The 19172-nt window shown below is 42.5% G+C and overlaps 1 protein-coding gene across 2 annotated transcripts; it reads right to left on the bottom strand.

Annotated features, from left to right (window-relative positions):
* Window positions 1-4538: 4538 nt before the first annotated feature.
* Drm (odd-skipped family member drumstick) lies at window positions 4539-17302 on the bottom strand. Of its 2 annotated transcripts, none has more exons than XM_071702187.1 (3): window positions 16930-17302; window positions 10495-11101; window positions 4539-8371 (listed from the first exon to the last, which is right to left on the bottom strand). In XM_071702187.1, exons 2-3 carry the CDS (start codon window positions 10722-10724, stop codon window positions 8356-8358), a joined length of 246 nt encoding a protein of 81 aa, XP_071558288.1. In that variant the 5' UTR covers window positions 10725-11101; window positions 16930-17302; the 3' UTR covers window positions 4539-8355. The 2 variants fall into 2 exon arrangements, with proteins under 2 accessions (XP_071558288.1, XP_071558287.1); XM_071702186.1 differs by having other exon boundaries at window positions 4539-7794; window positions 16930-17285.
* Between the last annotated feature and the right edge of the window lie 1870 nt (window positions 17303-19172).

The following is a 19172-nucleotide window of genomic DNA, read 5'->3' as shown; positions in this document are numbered from 1 at the left end:
AGAGGTGGTTCTTGCTCGTAATTTATAGATCGTAGCAAATCGCCGAAGGGGGACAACAGAAGAGACTCGTCGTTTTCATGGCGGACGCGCCGCTGCCGACGGCTTCGTCGCGGCTCTTCCTCCGTGGGCAGCGTCAGAGAAGCATTGTTTCCGCGTTTGAAATCACTCGGCTCGATTACCATGAACTGTGTCGCGTGAGAACATTGTCATTTCTGCCCGCGTTTGGTTAGGGCCCGATCTGGAATGAAAGCCTCTGGCGGGCAATCGCTCGAGAAATTCGGAGCAACAATGTTTCATAAAATGATAGTCTTATTAAATATTGTTAAATCGATCGTTCTCTCATTGTTTATATAATTTGATATGGGATGATTTATTCGGGAGTTTATTTGTATAATTTGATATGGAAACTTTTTCGAATTTTAATTGAATTTTACAGCAAATGTTATATTAATATACTAGGCGAAAATTTCAATTCTGGTATTTCCAAGTTTTCTCTGATGACTGAAGGTACGGTGACTGAAGGTATGAAAGAATATATAAAGACAATATTCGAAACAAATACGTGTGTATGTTTTTTTATTGTACGCATTTTATCCAAGTGTAACTTAAAGTATATATAATCTCGCTTCTTAATAAATACGCGTATCAAGATCTTGTAACTTAACATAACACAAAATATAGCACGCCTTCGTTTTATTATTACTTATTTATTTTAACTTTTCCTGAAAAAAGAACTGCTTTTAACGTGCGTATAAAAAGATTAAAACATATAACATATTATTGTATGTATCAAATACTATATATAGTAACAAATACGAATGACATTTACATCGCGAACAAGACGGAAATCGTTGACAAGACTATACATATCACCGAGCCGTACGCTTCGCAGTGTTCTCTTCGAGGTGACCTCTTACGCGCTATCATCCTACCTACTTGTAGTATCGCCCAATCCCCTCCGGTCGCAGACGATCCCGGTCGACCTCTCGAGTCCGGATAGTGTCTGTGTCTAGGCGCCACGAGTCGGAGTATCATCTCCAGGAGTCGATGGGAACCGTGGTGGCTTCGTCTTCACATATTGTGCCAACAATTAGGTGAAAGGCGCTCCCACAGATCTTAGAAGCCGCGCAAGCGGAGAGCACCTAGCAGAATGAGAAAGAGAGAGAAAGAGGAATGGGGAAAGCGGAGGAGAGAGAAAGAGAAGAAGAGAGTGCGATCGGGCACGAGAAGGAGGAGGGCACGGGGGACTGGATCGTTTAATATACCTACCGAGCGACCAACCGACCTACCTACCTACCAACCTACCACCTAGCAATGTGGACGCTTACCACGTCGCGAAACGTGTACGAGAGCGAGTCTGACAGAGACGGAGTCCTAGTCGAGCAAAACACATCTCGTGCTCGCCCAAGGGGGACTAATCTAGCTAGTAGTTTGACGTGGCGATGATGCGGTAGTAACCTTTAGGTGCTCCGTCCTCCGATATACTACTCGCAACGATATCCCCGCGCACTTACGCCTCGCGTACTCGCCTTTTCCCTCTTCTTTTTATCTCGCCTTCACTAGCCGGTTTTTTCTTTCATTCAGGCTCAGTCGCGCATTTTGCTCTGTGAAATACAATCCGATTTCTGCGGAGCTTGTTTTTTTATAGTAATGAGAACTTTCGTCCCTTCAAGCCTGCATTATTTTCAGTTAAAATAAAGGTATTTAACCTTTGAAGGCTGCGTGTGTTTGTGCGTGGACAGAGAAATCTTAATCTTTAAAATTTTGCCATTTTAAGGGAAGATTTTAATTCCGTTGTAACATGTTAGGTGCGCATAATGCATCATGCGTGAAACGGAATGGACCCGTTTTTAAAATAAGCAAGTCTTGTTCTCTGTTTAGAGACAGACGATTTATCACTGTTAATTTTTTTAGCGTGCATTTCAATAGTTTTGAATAGAAAGAAGATAAATTGATTACAATGCCTTTTATTTATCTCTTCTGTTTGTTTTATCAGACGTTTTTGTATATTTTTATTGTAACACGCACATTTGGCTTCACGCAACATTGCGGTTAAAATCTCATTTATCGCGCTGTATTCGCTTTAAAATGATGATTTAGCGATAGTAACCTTCTTAACCTTTAGGCACTCACCTTTTGCTACTATACAATCGCACTCACTTTCACACGTAACCGTCTTTGATTATCTTCTCGCATATCGCCTTTTCTCAATTCGATTCTATATGCTTAATAATATTTTATAACGTAAACGTCATTACGTGTATCTATATTCATCTATGACCTCGTCTCATTGCTTTCATCGATTAACTGCGCGCCAAGCTTGCTTTATTGATCCCCGTTGATCCTTTCGCGAAAAGGAGCTCGGATCTAGACTCATGTTCGCCAATGATTGGATGCAACAAAGAGGTCCTTGAAAGGAGTGGCATTTATATATGAGATTGATATTGTCTCTTCCTGTATAATTACCATTACGCAATTATCGTTAGTAATACGCAATCGCACAATAACGGGCACGTTTCAACTGCCAGATTCCTTCTTCTTTCTTTACATTTCTTTTTTGTACCACGATACTATCGCTTTCGAACAGTAAAACAATACTTTTAGTAAAAGATAAAAATTAGAAAACGCGCTGACAAATCGTGATCTATAAAACTGTATGAAGCTATGTACAGAAACCTAGTCTCAGATTTACATAATATGTGTTTGTATTATCGATAATGATTTTGTTACCGTTGAAATCCAAAAGTATTGCGAAAAAAAATTTGATCTCTTCCGCAGTGAAAGCGAACCGTGGCATTGGAGCTACCGCGGTAGCTGCCGTCAGGCATTTTTCGCCAACCTTTCACCCAAAAAAGGATCGCGGCCACGACAGCGACGGCGGCGGCGGCGGTCGCGGCTGCATGACTGCTGAACGTCGTGTCGGCCGCGAAGTTCACTTTCCGCCCGCGGAGGTGAGAGTTTCATGGGAAGCTTCTGCCCGCTAGCTTAACACTCCGCACACGCCCATAACCGAGCGTGTAGAAACGCGTTCGTACGCTAAGCGACTTTATCAGTTGCATGCCCGGTTGTGAGTTCGCAGAGACGGTAATAAACCGCGATCGAAGGCGCGGGTGCGAATGAATTTCTTGAAATGTTATTGAGGAAACCACACAAAGGTAGTTCTGCCTTACAGAGTAGAGAAATTTTATGGTAATAAAATTCAACAAAATTATAACGAAGATGCATCAAACAATAAGTTTCATTTCCTGAATATTATTAATTTTTATGCAGTATTTCTCCAATTAAATAAAGATTATAGAGTTCTATAATTCTTGTCTTATCTTATCTACTATAGATGCTTTTCGCGATTTATTTCGATAAAGTCGTTTGTAAAAGAAACGTTAAACACTTGGAAATGTTTCTTTGTTATAGATTCGTGCACAAATTTATTATAAGCGAACATTTATTTATTAATAAACCGTTAGATATTGTTAATATTGATGGCTAAAGCAATTAGAGACGAAAATTACGGAGCACCGAGAAGACTGCGGAAAACCAATAGCGCATAATCTGTACATCTCGGGAAGCACATCAGTGGGTCGTATTCAATCACCATGACATTCAGCTCACGACTTTTGCCCCAGGAGGTGAGAGCAGCTTCCAGCCACAACATAAAGTGAACAGGATGCACCGCGTGCAATCTTATTCGCTCATGGAATACGACTTCGAACTCTTTAAGTTTGTTGCACAATGCACAAAGTGCACGATGGAAGAATTGCGCATGAGACGTCAAAACACGCCAAACAATAGCTTTGATATCGTTGACTAATGCAGCATGTCTAATACAAAATCAAGAAGAGATCAATTTTATTGAAAAAAGAAAAGAATAAACGCGCTGTCTCTATAATTAATTTATTCGTTTATCTTTATATCGATATATTTTTCACTTTTTTAAATATACATATACTTGTTGTATTTTTATACAATTGGAACACGATATACTGCTAATCATCGGTTAACTTATTGTGACAAGAAGGATGATTTCATACGGCCTGCTATTTCACGCCTGCGGGAGATCTGTCTTGATGAAGACTGCTACTCTTCTTCTTCGCCTAGCTGCCGGCCATCGTTTAACCGGCTATGATTTGCGTGACGACGAATCCAAGCGATTTTCAGGAATAAATTATCCCGATAATTTGTACGATTGAGTCATCTTGTAACACGTCTCAACCAGATGCAGATTAATTGTAAGGCACACGCGATTTGTAAAATAGTTGTCCTATATTACACTGCGCTGTTGTACTAAAAAAAATGCTGCAATGCCTTGAAATAAAATTAGAATCCATTGCAATTAATTAATTAAACTTACTGTAGAATATTCTTACTACTAAATAGAATACTACTAAATCCGAAGGTAGTTTAAACGAATATCAGAAATTTTTTCTAAATTATTAGTTCTGTGATATAATAATTGAAAAATTCATAGGAAATCATTTTAAAATCATCAAACATTCATATTTTAACATGACAAAGGGGATTTATATAAAAAATGGATGAAATAGCATTTTACAACTTGGTAAATTTATTTGTAGTCCGTTGAAGTGGAATTTTCCCACACACACTAATACAATACGTTTTGCGGAAAGCATACATGGAATCATCACGCGCATGTTGTCTTATCTCTCTTATAGAGACAAAGAACATGAACCTTTCTACCAGGCTGACCGTGTGCCTCGGTGGTGTAAAGCTAGCGATACATGCATGGATATTGATACATCATGGTAATAATATATAATATAATATAATAATAATTTTAATAATAATAAAATAACATTATTATCACTCCTATGATACCGTACAACGAAATGCAGCTCTACACTCGTGAGGCCTGTCGGCGGCTACAATACAGAATGACTAAGCGCTATTTCGATAACATCCATAAAATAATAATTAATAATAATAATCAATAATAATAATTAATATAATAATATTAAAGACGCACTGATACGTATTTAAGCTATGTACAAAGTACGACCGCGGTTTCATTCCACTAAGAGGAATCAAAAGTTAGAAAGAAAGAAAAAATCCTGTTTGCTCCCGAAGCCATCGTGGTTCCTTTTTTTTTAAATATGAATTTTTCATATAAATTTGTCCAAGTTAGCTAAATGGCAACTCTCGATATTCTTCGAGACGCCGTAGCAAAAACACACATTATATTGTACTAACATTTAAGAACGTTTTGTGGTTTTTCCCTCGTGTTAAAGCGAGAAGATATTTAACGGTGTCGTCATAAAGACACGTTAGAACCAGTCACGCCAATTCCTTAACCCTCATTAACGTACAAGTCCGAACACTTTCTCTCCTTTTAATGTACAGTTTGAAAAGCATACCGCGAAATATATTAAATTTAATACAAAAAATACATTCTTTACAATTTATCACGATGGACTCGAGTGATACTCGAGTCGAAGTGGTTAGAATAGGAAGAGCAAGAACTCATTATTCTGATTATGTGATAATTTGGGTGATATCTTTTTGCGCAGTATATCTAGATATATCGATAACATCAAGTATAACATAAATGTTAGAAGAGGAGCGATAGGAATATAACATATAAGATGGAAACAAATATAGGTGACAAATAAAAAACATAATTATGACTTTTTTCAAAAATACATAAAAATCTATGATATATGTAATGATTTTGCACATTTATTTCGTTGAAAAATTTAAAACGTTAACATGTTTAATTGCATGTTTAATTACGTTTACAATCAGGACGTAATTGGTAAACAAAATTGTTATCAATTAACTTTATATATCTTCAAAATCTCTCTAATTACATATGTATATTCCTACCGACTCCTCTACGAAAACTGAAGGTTTCTGCAGTTTGCATCTGAGTTGAACGATTTCGAACGCGACGATTATATTTATGCTCGCCACACGCGTTTTCCCACTCGCTTCTTGTATTTAGCATTTTGCTCGAGAAGCAAGCGGGAATCAGCATCACTATCTACGCCGCTTTACGTCTGCCTACTTCGAGCATTGTGGTGCCGATTGCTCCATCATACGCGATCTCCTCCCTCCGTCCACGTTTCGAGCACTTTATACCCATCCACACGGACACGGGTATGAATAAAGGAAAGGAGAAACTAAATAATACAGAAAAAAGGGAAGAGAAAGCAAGATACGATCGACGCTCGGAAATAATAACGGTTGATCCTCATTCCACCTCAATGGGTGGCGTCTCGGCCGGAATCGAAGAGACACGTCGCCAAGGGTTCACCCGCTGGAAACCGATCTCAGCTGACTGGTATTTGCGTCAGCGATACCACCGCGGACCCACCTTGTACCACGTGGCCCTCCAAGGTTGTCCGGTCGTGTCTTCACATGCAACAATCGCGCACGCTCGCGAGATACGATTTTGCTTCGGCGAATGCCAATCCCGAATGCGACTCGCCGTCGTATCGCCGTCGCGAGATTATATGGATTTTCTGAAGGGGAAGCCGAGTAGCTCCGCGGCCTGATTGCCAGGTGGTAGGTCAGGAAGACGTCGCTCCGGGCCTGGGCGTGGTCCACGGTAGCACACGAAGAAGCGAACAGCGTATCCTCCGACCAGCGCTCTTATAGAGCTAGTGGGTTATTACGTAGTCCAATTTAGGACGTTAGCCCGAGGAGCCTCCGAGGAACTGCGTCGTGGTAGCTTCCGTTATGAAAATGCGGAAGAACGTGGATCATCCGTTTTGATTCCTGGCTGAATTTCCGGTTCGTTTCTCTATAATTACGCGATAGATTTCCGATGCAAACATCATTTTCTTTCCTTCTTATTCTTGAAGTTTCGTCGTTTGTCCATTGATCGAAATATATTAGTATTGCGCGTAACAAGAAAAGCTAACACGGTTCGGCATTGTCGGTAATTTTATCATCTACTGTGAAACGTTTGTGGAAAAATTCTTATCGAGATGATTAGAACATCCTTAATAGGAGATAGTGAACGTTTAAATCAGAGCACGTCGATAGAAAGAGTTTTAGATTATTCTTCTAATCTGATAAATAAATTATTTTGTTACATTCCGTAGTCGCATCTATCTTCCTTCATCATATTCGTGTATCTTACAGAACGCTGACTGTTGTACATTCATTAGAGGTGCGGGAGTTCTCGAATTATGCATAAAATTTGATATCATTTATCGAATTGTATCTTAAACGGCAATTCCGTAAACGCTTCGGACATCGTCAATCGCTCGGTACGTACTTAATAAGAATATCATTACCCATTCGGATCAGGCGAATTATAAAAAAAGTTCGGTGAAATTACAATTGTCTGCCGCGTCGCTGTATCCCAGATCGCTTCCATCGTTCTCGGCTCTGCAATGGTGCTTCGTGTCGGGTCGGATCGAAGATTCCTCTGATGTGGCTGACGTCTGGGTGTAGGCTCGGAATACAGGAGGGTGAACAGAAGCGAAAAAAAAACTCAAAGAAGCAGGACGGACGAACTAGATGCGAGGGTGATAGGCGAGGGTTGGTGACAAAAATCGACGGAGTATCGCGGTTTCTTTGCCGTACGCAAACGCGACATCTCGCAAGTTTTGATGCATCGTCGTTGGATCGACTGGAAGGATTGCTCTAATAGAGGAGGAACATCGGGGAAGAACTGGTCGGTAGCTAGAGCATTCGATAGAGAAAGAGAAACGCGTGTCTACGGGAGTTTAGGATAGTAGTTGGCCGGATGGCTTCTAATACCTAGAGTAGCCATTCGAATAGCCATTTGAGTAGCCGTTGGAGCCCTTGTAGGGAACAGAGTGTATGCTCCTGGAACAGAGATGGTCGAAATCGGAAGATGAGGAAAGTACACTTCTAGGGAAAACCCTTCGCTTCCTTCCCACTCACATTCTTTACATTTCCTTTCTATCTATCAATCATTCCCGCCGCCTCGTTAAAGCGTGGGACCCGTACGCGCCGTGTGTTAGTATAAGAAATAGCCGACGATGAAGAAGTCGTAGTGAGGGTAGTAAAAGTCGTAGACACAGTGAGAAGACGAAATAGCGAAAGAGGCAGACAGAGAAGAAGAAGAAGAAGAAGAGGAAGATGAAGAAGAAGAAGAAGAAAAAGTAGTATACGCATGCTGGGGTTTTCTGTGGTGGCGGTAGTGGCATAGTTGTTGATCGCGCTTTCGCCGCGACCAGGAAAAAGTGCGGGTGATCAAATAAAAAGTGCATGGTTGTAATTTGTTGGGTTATTGTTGTCAGACTCTGTTGATTTGTGTTATTGTTGCTGTTGTCGTTGTTATTGTTGTTTGTGTTATTAATCAGTGTGTATATGTGTGTGTGTGTGCGTGCGTGTGTCAAGGTGCAGGAGGTTCAGAGCTCCCGCTCACCGCCACCCACATCTACAACAGAACAGAAAACAAGACCACCGCCGTTACATACAAGGTATCCATTAGTATCCACCAGTATTGAAGATTTATTTTATCGCTCGCTCGTTCAAACGCGCTCGCGCACACGTTCCATGCGGGGGCAGCATTATTTCAGACTGATTTATGGGTCAGGCCGATTCTACGAGCCCGCGCGCGCGCGCGCGCGCCGCGGACTCGCCGACTCGTCGACGCGCGCCCGTAGGCGAGAGAAGGAGTGCAAAGTTCGCGGATCTTCGCGGATCTCTTCTCTCTCCCTATTCGCGCCTCTATTCCGCCGTGAGGCGGGTGAAGGCGACACGTTGCAACATTACAAGGCTATTGATGCGAAAGGTCAACGCGGTAGCGGCCTCCTTCGGCCGAACCAATGGTTTTGACCTTCTCGAGGTCAGCACCGTGACCGTTTAAGCGATAGTTAGCGCGTCTTAACTTTCCTGTCGATTTACCGGATGTATTTTGACCGAAATGGGAAGAAAACCTTAAAATAGCACGAGTAATTGCACATTTGGAATTCGCAAAGTTCCATATTGATCTGACATCTTAGCCAGAATTCGTGGAACTCATTATTTAAATAATAATAATAAATTAATTGTTATTTATCATAAAAAGCACAATTAATTACGATTTATCATGTCGCTCTCAAAGCGATGCAATCCTTTCTCTGCTGTAACATGATGTCATCCTTTCTTTGACGCACTTAAACTACTTTTATATGCATAAAAATGACTCATGTAAACCTTTCTCATTGCATCCTTTTCTCGTGATCCGCCATACCTTTAAACCGATATATCTTTTTCTTCGCTTGTTGACATTGCGTTGACAGCCTCATATAACAAAAACAATACATCTTTTGATTCACAAATCGAACAATTCGGGGATCACACAAAAATACAATTTAAAATTGTAAACTTGATATGGGTGTGGCCAAGCGGTTGATATTTGTATATTTTTTTCTTCATACGACATATTGATTATATATTCATTTCAGAACGACAAATCTCTTACGCATGGAACGGTTTGCGCGAGCGTCGTTAATCAATGGTTACAAGAAGAACTATCGTGAGACGTTTTTATTATTAATCTTCGACTCACCCTCATATGGATGCCGTATCTTTATTTTATTATGTAAAGCTAATCGACGACTCGTGTTTCGCGTCTCGCGATTTTGCGTCAAACAATGAGCTGTTTATCTGACCGAAGAGTTGTTAAATCGCGGATCGGATTAATCCATGAAGCGAATTGCAAAACAAAATATTGACTTCAGCCGATTGTTTTGCTATCGATTGTTTTGACTTTGCGAAAGGTAAATCGACTCGACCGGTTTCCCTGGCGTTTGTGCCGATCTAATCTTAACTTAAAGCTTTACGCGCGATTAAATAGCTTTAATCTTTGTACTTATTACATGAAGATGAATAATATAAATAATAATCTCTAATGCACAATGAATACTTCAAGTTACTTTTTACCGTTCGGTGTCAAAATGATTATGCGTTACAGCTCAATAGAATCACAATTTTCGTCCCCATTGTCCATGGTACATGAAAAAAGCGAAATAATCGCAGTAGGAAAAATTCTACGATAGCCGATGACGCAATCTAACAACAGTTAATTTCAATCTAGCTCGACTTCTCGAGCTGATTGCCGACTGAGAACTAATCATTCCCCATCATCCCGCCTCGTCGTGCGGCAAACAGCGAGGACGCGCAGGCACGAGCACGAGCACGAAAACGTCTCCCGATAGCTTCGAATCTCTATTGCTTTTCGAACGCAGGTTCTTGCAAGTGAGAGTCACGCACTGACGTCTGATTCACGATCGGCTGCCGCGATATTCCGCAGGAACATTTTGCCAATATCTACAACGTCAGAACGTGTGTCGCGGGCTTCTCTTTCATATGCGCGACGCCATACTCGTACGGACCCTTGTAAGGGACCCCCTAAAGAGTACTCGGAGATCGCGGCGATTGATCATGGATCAGATCGCGTACGTGTCCCGTGCGAGCGCGCAAAAATAGAAGTCCTCGAAGGGAAATACAAAACGAAACAAAAATGGTCGACGAAACAAAGTGAAAAAAAAAATGGTAAAAACGTGGCGGGTGTACCTGTGTTGCTTGAGATTGTCCTGCCGCTTGAAGGACTTTCCGCAGACCTCGCAGGTGAAGGTCACGTCGTCCTTATGGCTGCGCTCGTGGATCATGAGGTTGTAGGGCTTCGTGAAGCGCCGCTGGCAGTACTTGCAGACGAACTCTACCGTGCACTTGGCGCGCATCTTCTGCCGCCGGCCGAACTCCCTGCCGTGCCCCTCTGTCTCCATCGGCATTATCGCGAACATCCTTATAAATTCCCACCGCTCCTTCTCTTGGTCGAGTCTCTATCTCTCCTTTCCCTCTACCCGCCTCTCTCGCTCTCTCGCTAACGCCCGGAGTCACTCCCACCACTTCGTCTGTCTCCCTCTATCTCCTTTCTCAATCCTCTCGGCTGCTTGCGCGTTCTCTCTCTCTCTCTTTCTTTCTCTTTATCTTTCTCTGCCTCACTCGCAGACTTTCGTACGCTCTCTCTCTCTCTCTTTCTCTCTTTATCTGTCTTTCTTGACTGTCGTTCTTCGACTCGCTCTTCTCCTCCCGCGCAAAGCTAGTCTCGGGCACGGCTGACTCCTGGGAGTGAGATCACTGCTTGTACCACGTCGCGAGAGAATCCTCGTATCGCTGCCTGCAAAGAGCACAGAATCGATGATTCTCCTCCGATCTGACTCGCGCGCTCGAGGAAATCACCCGGAGTCGCGAGAGCGGAGTATACGCGCGGGACGCCCGTATCCGACGAGATATTTACGCGAAGCGCCGTTGCCTACGAGCAACGGGTTAGTAACGTTGAAGCAACTTCTGAAGTATTTTGCATTCCTTACGAAGATGCGTAGGAGGGACGCGCGCATGCCAATGTGCCTCGCGGAATAGAAATTCTCTCCGATCGAATTATTTTCGCGATATTTTATCAGGAGTATCCTTTTAGGACGGTATAGGGAAGTACTTTTCCTATGTATTATATATAAAGGGTAACTCTGAGACAAGCTGACTACAATTTCTGCGAGAAAAGTCTATTTCAAGTTATTATATTGATTCAAAACATGATAAATTTTTTTATATGTATACAGCGAAAAATAATACGTTATTCTCATTTTTATACATAAAAATAGAAAGTGTTTAAAATGTTACAGAAATGTCACAAGCAAGTTTTGTTTTGTAATTTTATTTTTGCAGATCAGCGATATATAATTGCATTCTCCATTTAATATTATAACATTATAACATTATCGCAACATTAAAGTCTATATCTGCAAGAAACAGCAAATAAAGAAGAGCGATTAAATTGATGCTTCAATAAATAAAATTAAAAACTCATGGAATTTTTATACAAAATATTTTATACAAATGTTAAGGTTAAATGTAACCTCTGTTTAATTTCGCTTCACTTTATGAATTTGTATTATGATACTTTTTACACAATTTCATTGTTATAACTCTATAAAAATCGTGTAAAGTTACATCTGCGTGAAGTTGTAAGAAATTTTACGATTCTTATTTCTAAATAGACTTAAGAATGAATGTTAAAGAATAAGCAAAGTTTTTTTCATAAAATCTATCAGGAATAATATACCAGTCTAAATCTTATAATTATTTCAAGTATTTCTATTATTAAGTTAAGTCCTTCGGTATTACCGTACAAAAAACACGGTGTGAATGCCCATAAAAAGCTGTGCGCTTCCGAAAAAAAATTAATGACTAGTTTCCTAATTGGGCGCGTCTGCTCGATTCGCGAGTTTAAATCATCAGCTCCGACACGTCCTTCGGGCATATTTAATTTCAAACGCGACTGTCCAGTTTTAAATTTCATTCATATGGGATGCTGTATACATTCGTGGTAATCGAGGGGGAAGAAGCAGCCACTATTAGCGCTAAATGCGCGCCGCAAATACGATCCGTAATCTTTACGCTCGCCATCCGGCGCCACGCAAATCACGAGAATATTTCCCGAGCTCACGATGCTGTTCTAAAAAGAAACGTGAGAGCAACGAATCACCGATTAACTTTCATGCGACTGATACGGGCTAATTTTCAAGTTTTTCAATAAAATTTAAGTAAAATATTATTTACATGACATTTACAACTATTACTACGAAAAGGACTGTAATCCGGGCAATACTGTTCGCATATATTATTCTTTCTTATACAATTCTTATATTTAATGTTTTTTTCTACTGTGTGAAAATTGTTTAAAATCATCGCGTTAAAAATCGTTCAAAGTTTATTTTTGGAGCAACTTTCTTACATCTTACTTTGACTGAACCGTTCATAATCTTTGACACGGTCGCCTTGAGATGTCTCTTAAATAATTCGGAAATAATGTGAGAGGTCTGATGTAATCGAATTCCACTGAAGTCACATTTTCGCGCGTTAAAAATTAGAATTTTTACTGCTTGATATTTCCGCTTCTATCCATATTTCAAGAGAAGACAGTTCCTTCACGATAAAACTACGAAAGAGAAACATGAACTCTTTTTTTTATATGCGTACGATGTACTCAAATTATACCCTCGTGCAAGTATTACTTTTAAAACTCCCCCGCAATATAGTCGGCCGGATATGAATGAGCGATCGGAATCGTACCGCCACGGTCTAATGGCACGGTTCTCGAATTGGAATCGGCATGTTAAAAAATAGCCCGCGGGATCGAATCGCACGGTGCGGCCATTGTACAGGAGCGTCGGCCAGTCGCTACCGGCTCGCATTAAGCGCACGGCGCACGCTCGAATAAAGTGGCGTGTCCGAATGAGTAATAAGCGGTGCCTGGGCGTAGCCCGGTTGGTTAGCGTGGCTGACGGGCGGTGGAGCCTAATCGGAACTGCGCATTACGCGCGATATTTTGCGTTTCACAAAAAAAAAAAAAGAAAACAATTCCACTTCTTTTCCCGGTGAAACATCACGTTTCTGTCTGGCCATGTCTGGTCCCATCGCCGTCCGACTGATTCAGACATTGTAAATATCCGTGAACATGCTGATGCACGTAAAAACAAACGTAGAAAAAATATAAATGTGTTGTAGAAACAGTACGTAGCTGTCGTCGAGACGGAATACCTTCGTCATTCCGGTATTCAAACAGATGGAAGGACAAATGTTCGGCGGCACGTCCGGATTTATGGTTTTGTATAAATTGGACCTTTTCTTATCCCTAAGGACCGGAAAACCATCGATAAAGAGACGAGCAAAAACTCACAATATCTTTTGTAATTTTGCACGGCATAAATCATATATCTACACAGCTTACTAAAATAGAAATCGTGTGAAAAAATATTTTGTCTCCTGAGGGTTTAGAAGAAACAGACCTACCTTTAGTGCCTGTCTTCTCTTAGAAATTTAGTCATTTCACTTTCGAATAGCAAATCGGCACAGGCTACTCCTGTCGCACGGTATTGATATACGCCCGTGGAAATGAACGGTAACACCGGCTACTACATGGCAATCTTGTCGAAGAGTTACGAGGTCACAGTACGCTTGTATTATCCGAGACCGGGTACATGCGACTGGAACAGGTTCTCACTTTGCGTGAAGCGAAGTTAATGAGTTGTGCGTTAATGAGTCGGGTGTCGAGGAAAACGACATTAACCGTGTAAACGCTCAGGTTTTATATTACAGATGATGTCGGTGAGGACGTGCAAATAATCTTGAGGCCGATGATAAATGATCGTGTTCTCTGATAACCGCTAAGTCTGCTGAATTCGACCGCGCGATCGAAATAGCAGTCAGGAATAACAGACGTAAGCTGTCGATAATTTCGTCTCGATAATACTGTCCGGAATAAAGGCACATCCGTAAAGTGAAAGATATGATCGCGAACGTAACGAGATACGTAAGATTTACGGCGATTGCGAAGCGACGAATACGAGCGCGAGTCAACGTTGCTCGTGTGTATCGCGTGTGTAGAAAAGCGAACATCGTGCCTGCTACCATGTTTGCCTACCGAGTTCGCGTGATCGAATGCTTTCGTTTAATGTATGATAATGTATGATAATGTATGATAATGCGATATATATAAACGCTCGCGTTTATGGATGCGCCATACTAGACGGAGATTTGCGAATAGGCGGCGAAGCGTTTTGGTATGTACGGAGCTACGCGAAAGTGAATTTTGTTGTGAACCACGCAGAGGAGGGAACGTCGCGCGGAATAATCAAGTGGGGCTTCTCTCTTGACGTGAATAATCGAATCGCGCGTGATCAAATAAGCAATTAAAATAGATATCGATGTAATATAACTTTTATAACGTGTAAAAATAATCTTGCTATTCATGACTTCACGCAAAAGGAAAATCACTGTATTCTGACATGATTGACACGAATATAAGCAGAAGAATTGTTTTTTTTTATAACTATCAAAGAGCAAAATCGAGAAAAATAAACACGTTAAAATGGATTTAGTGTTATAAATACATATAATCATTAATAATACGTCGTCCAATATATCTTCAGATATTGAAAATTTGCAAGAATTGTAATTGAGTTCATCGAATACCTATCCAAGATAAATTTCGCCGTGTTGCTGATTTGCCCATGAGAAAAATAGGCAAAGGCATTCGTTGCATTTGAAAATTATCCTAACGAGGAGAACATTCGAAAGGATACCTAGGCGAGACGTTCAACGCCCGACAGGGTGATATTTTATTTCATTCACAACTACCGAGACCCTGAAAAAAAGGTAGTCGCGAGTACCTTCCGTTCTATCGCGCGATACGAAGGGCGGAGTGCGTGGTACAAGAAGCCGAGCAGCCAATCGAAGAAGAACAGAGAACGGCCAACCAAGCGAGCCCGGCTCGATGTGCGTGCACTCGTTCTCGCGTGTATGGAGGAATAAAGGAAGGAGCGGTAGCCCTCGTTCGTTCGCTTGCCACAGCGAGAAGGCCGGTAGCCAACCAAAGAAGAGTCGCTACTGTGCACCGCCCTACCGCCGACTACCGGTTTTCGGCCAGTCGCTACCGAACAGCCGGAGAAGTCCACCAAGTGGGACCACACCCTCCCTCCGCCGTCGAGACGTCGAACCGCGATACCACCGCGGCGCGGGGAACGCGGACGATCACGCAAGGGCGTTTCTTACGAGAGATATTACCTATCGCGCGGACTCGCGCCACGCGCGGCGCCCAAGAAAAATGGTAGCTCCGTGATGGATCCGTTTTCGTTCGTTCGGATGATTCTGGCGGATCCTTGTGATTTGAATAGACGCATGTCGCAGCGCGACATTTTGTGCAATAAGACCGAAAAGAAAAATTATTAAAAAAAGAATTTTAACGTTTATAAGGAAATATAGACATAAGATAATTGCTTTCTAATTAGATGTTGATTAACGTGATGAAAGTCGTGTCAGTGAGCAAATTTTCAAAATAAAACAGTTTTTATTTGTTTTTTTTTTTAATTCAATTTTATTTACCACATTCTTTTCTTTATTATATGTATATAAATATTATAATAACTACTCGAATATCAATCAAATTAACAATCTCTCAGTGCATGCATTATAGCCATTGAATTCTAGAAAATTGTTCACGATATAAAATATAAAATTGTGTGTTTTCCATATGTATATCTATAAAAATCACCATTGCTGTTTGGGAACGCAAGTTATCAGGAAGATCTAAATGCTAGAAGGATTGAAGAGGACCATCGTAAAATCGCCGCAGACAACCCGCAAGGTACTTGAGCACCAATCAAAACGCAGCGGCTACTGTGCACCGCCCTACCGCTTGCTACCGATTTCAGGCGGCGAGGACTCGAGATACGCGAACGAATGTAGATCACGCCTATTCCCGCCCGTTTGATTCATAACACGTGGAGGCATACAATAGAAAATGTAAGAACTCGGAGATGCAGTAGGAATAACTTTGCTTTCATCTTCTCTACAGAATCTAGATGAGAAATGGCGATGGTTTCGATTGAAATAAAGAAAGGATTTTTAGAAACAGCTTAATGGTATAATAGAACAGTCCTCTGATACGCGAAAGACCTGGTTTTAGTTTTGTCATCCCAAGTAAATTAAAAGAAATTGACATTGTCGAGATAAATATTAACGCACTGTGATAAGAACAAATAAATAAATAAAATTGAAGAATTATATTCACTACGAGTGAAACTATATGAAAACGTGGTACTGCATCCCATAAAAGAACAAAACTCCAATAAACATTCGATATATTTAAAATATGGTACTGTACATTCTAGAAGACCGAGATACATTGAGGAAGAAGAAGAAGAAGAAGAAGGAGAAACACAGTTTTGTAGAAAATATCCGATTTATAAACGATGTAACTAATTTTTTCTAATGTCATTTGGAATATTATTGAATTAATAATGTTATTGTATTAAGCGTTTACAAACGTATATTAAACAACTACTTCCACCTCAAATATAAATTATATATTAACATAATGTATTATTGAAATTATATGTAATGCTAGATAATATTTTTAAGAGATGATATCAATTGACTGTGACTCACCGATAGAGATAGAAAGAGTGCGAATAAGGGTTCGTCCTCGAGCAATGTCCAGTAGTAATCTTCCGCAGAGGAAAATCTTCGAACTTCGACGGAAGCGTTTTAAACTTTCGACGATGAACGAAAGAACAAAACTCGCGAAATGCGATTAGTTGTAAAACGAACTGCGGTGCGCGTATAATGTCACGCTGCCAACAGTCGGAATCTCCGATACTACTCAGTAGGTCGGTGGCTCGTGAAAGTGTTGAATTGCTGCGCGTGTGTCTTCCGGGCTGACAGGTCTGGACCGTTTGGGTGCGCGGCGTCGACTGAAGCTTCGTTTGGTCGCTCGGTTCGCTGGTAGCCCGAATAGGTAGGCACACCAGAAGACGGTAGGACGCCGTGTGTAACCGCCAAAGGTCTCCTCGTCGTCGTCGTCGTCGTTTGGCTTCTTCTGGTTGGAGGACCGGGAGACACCTCCCTACCGAACCGACTCACCGATACCCACCAGTTATCGTGTGAAGGTAGCCTCCCTCAATTCCACGGGGAACGTACACGTCCAGGATGTTCCTTCCTCGACCTCGTTGCGGTGGTAGAGGTAGAAAAGAGGCGGTTGGGGAGGCGAGGGAGGAGGAGGTGGAGGAGGAGGTGGTGGTGGTGAGAAGGATGCGGAGGAGGAACGGGAACAGAAGAAGGAAAATGAGGGAAGAGGGTGACGGCGGGTGTTGGTAGAAGAAGAGGACGATGATGAAGAGGAGGCCCGACGAAGAAGGGAAGAAGTGGTAGCACGCCTTGTCCCGAGTCTACGTGCGTCCTTGTCTCACCCGGTCGCCGAATAGCAGCGCGGTTATTCACAAATCCTTCGTCGACGCGGCTTCCTGAGCTCCCGCTTGGTACCCGTCCGCCTTCCCCTCTCCTGAACTGTCCCCGCGGACTTGCTCCCTCTCTTCCATGCTCTACGGGTCCTGATCCCTTCCACCGCACCGCGTCTGAGCCCGCCCTCATAACCGTGAGACGAGAGCATCCCTCTTCACCCACGCCGAGACCTTTTCTGGTATAATCTCGAGGTGTCTCCCCTACATTCTTTTAAAGTATTCGAATACCGCTTCGGCATACTCGGACCGCTTCCTTCCGCCTTTGCCCTTTCCCAAAAGGATACCCCCCGCGGGGGCGGTAGCCAACCCCGGCCGTAAAAGCTACGGAGGTAGCGCTCGTATCCAAAAGCTAGAGCCACTGACTCCCTTCGGCTCACGCGAGCGCGCGTTCCACCTATCTTACCTGCCTACCTACCTACTCCTATGCGTAGGAGTATCACTACGCGTTGCCGGTCGTCCTCGGAACAGAGCGGTTGATATTTTCGTGGATAAACAATATAAGTGCGCGCGATCGCCATGGAAAACCCGACACCTACGCGTAAAAGCGAAGCGATAAACCGATTCTCGGGAGAAAATCCACGGGTGCGTCGATTTCTTGATTTCTACCGCGCTAGGTGAAGAAAGACATGGAAAAAGATAAGCAAAAGATAAGCAAAAGCGGGAAGAAAGAGAAAGAGAGAAGAGAGAGAGATAGAGAAAAAGAAAGCGAGACAGACAGGCAGACAGAAGGAGAGACGCTTGCCGCTGACGATGAGAAGCAGATAGTGTGGGAGAAGGTGGAGGTGGAAGGAGCGTGCAAAAGCAAAGAGCGGGGGCTGACACGATGCCGCGGGGGTTCCCAGGGCACGTGGGAACTGCACAGTAGTCGATGTCAATCCCCTCCACCAGACGGCCCGCTCGGGCCCCACCGGGCCCCACCACGAAGTCGCCGGGCCGGAGAGCCATCGCCGGGATTCCGGGCGCCGCCCATCGAGATCTTGCGGTATCGCTTCATTGGACAATCCCATGCGGACGGGACGATCGCTTCCCTCACACGAGTCACCGGGATGATCGAGTGGTGGAAAAATTCCTCGGGAACGGCGAAGAGGATTGACGACGATGAAGAGAGAAAGAAGAAGACGATGAAGAGGAAGGAAACGAGGGAGCGATTGGCAACAAAGGCGACGCCGACGAGCTTGGCATGCGGCGACTTCACCGCCGAGCCGTGTGGCCACCGATTCAGCCTGCGAAAATGCATCGCCAAAGATGGAGAGGCATCGAAATGACAATAGGAACTCGGATAATAGTAAATAAAGGGTAGTCTTCGCTGGCTTAATGCCGATTTAAATGACAGATTAAGAGATGTTTAAGTATTTTTGACATGCACGACGGCATGTTAGGAATACATATTGA

Source organism: Temnothorax nylanderi, unplaced genomic scaffold (assembly GCF_030848795.1).
Source record: "Temnothorax nylanderi isolate EJ_2023f unplaced genomic scaffold, tnyl_v1.0 TNYL_tig0028_pilon, whole genome shotgun sequence".
In the NCBI taxonomy this organism is placed as follows: domain Eukaryota; kingdom Metazoa; phylum Arthropoda; class Insecta; order Hymenoptera; family Formicidae; genus Temnothorax; species Temnothorax nylanderi.
This window is presented reverse-complemented; position numbering and strand designations above follow the sequence as displayed.

Excerpts from the sequence above, each read along its gene's own strand:
- Drm (XM_071702186.1), bottom strand. The coding sequence starts at position 10,724 with ATGTTCGCGATAATGCCGATGGAGACAGAGGGGCACGGCAGGGAGTTC. Across the intron at positions 7,795-10,494 it reads GACAATCTCAAGCAACACAG|GAGCATACACTCTGTTCCCT; the intron begins GTACACCCGCCA and ends TCTCTGTTCCAG.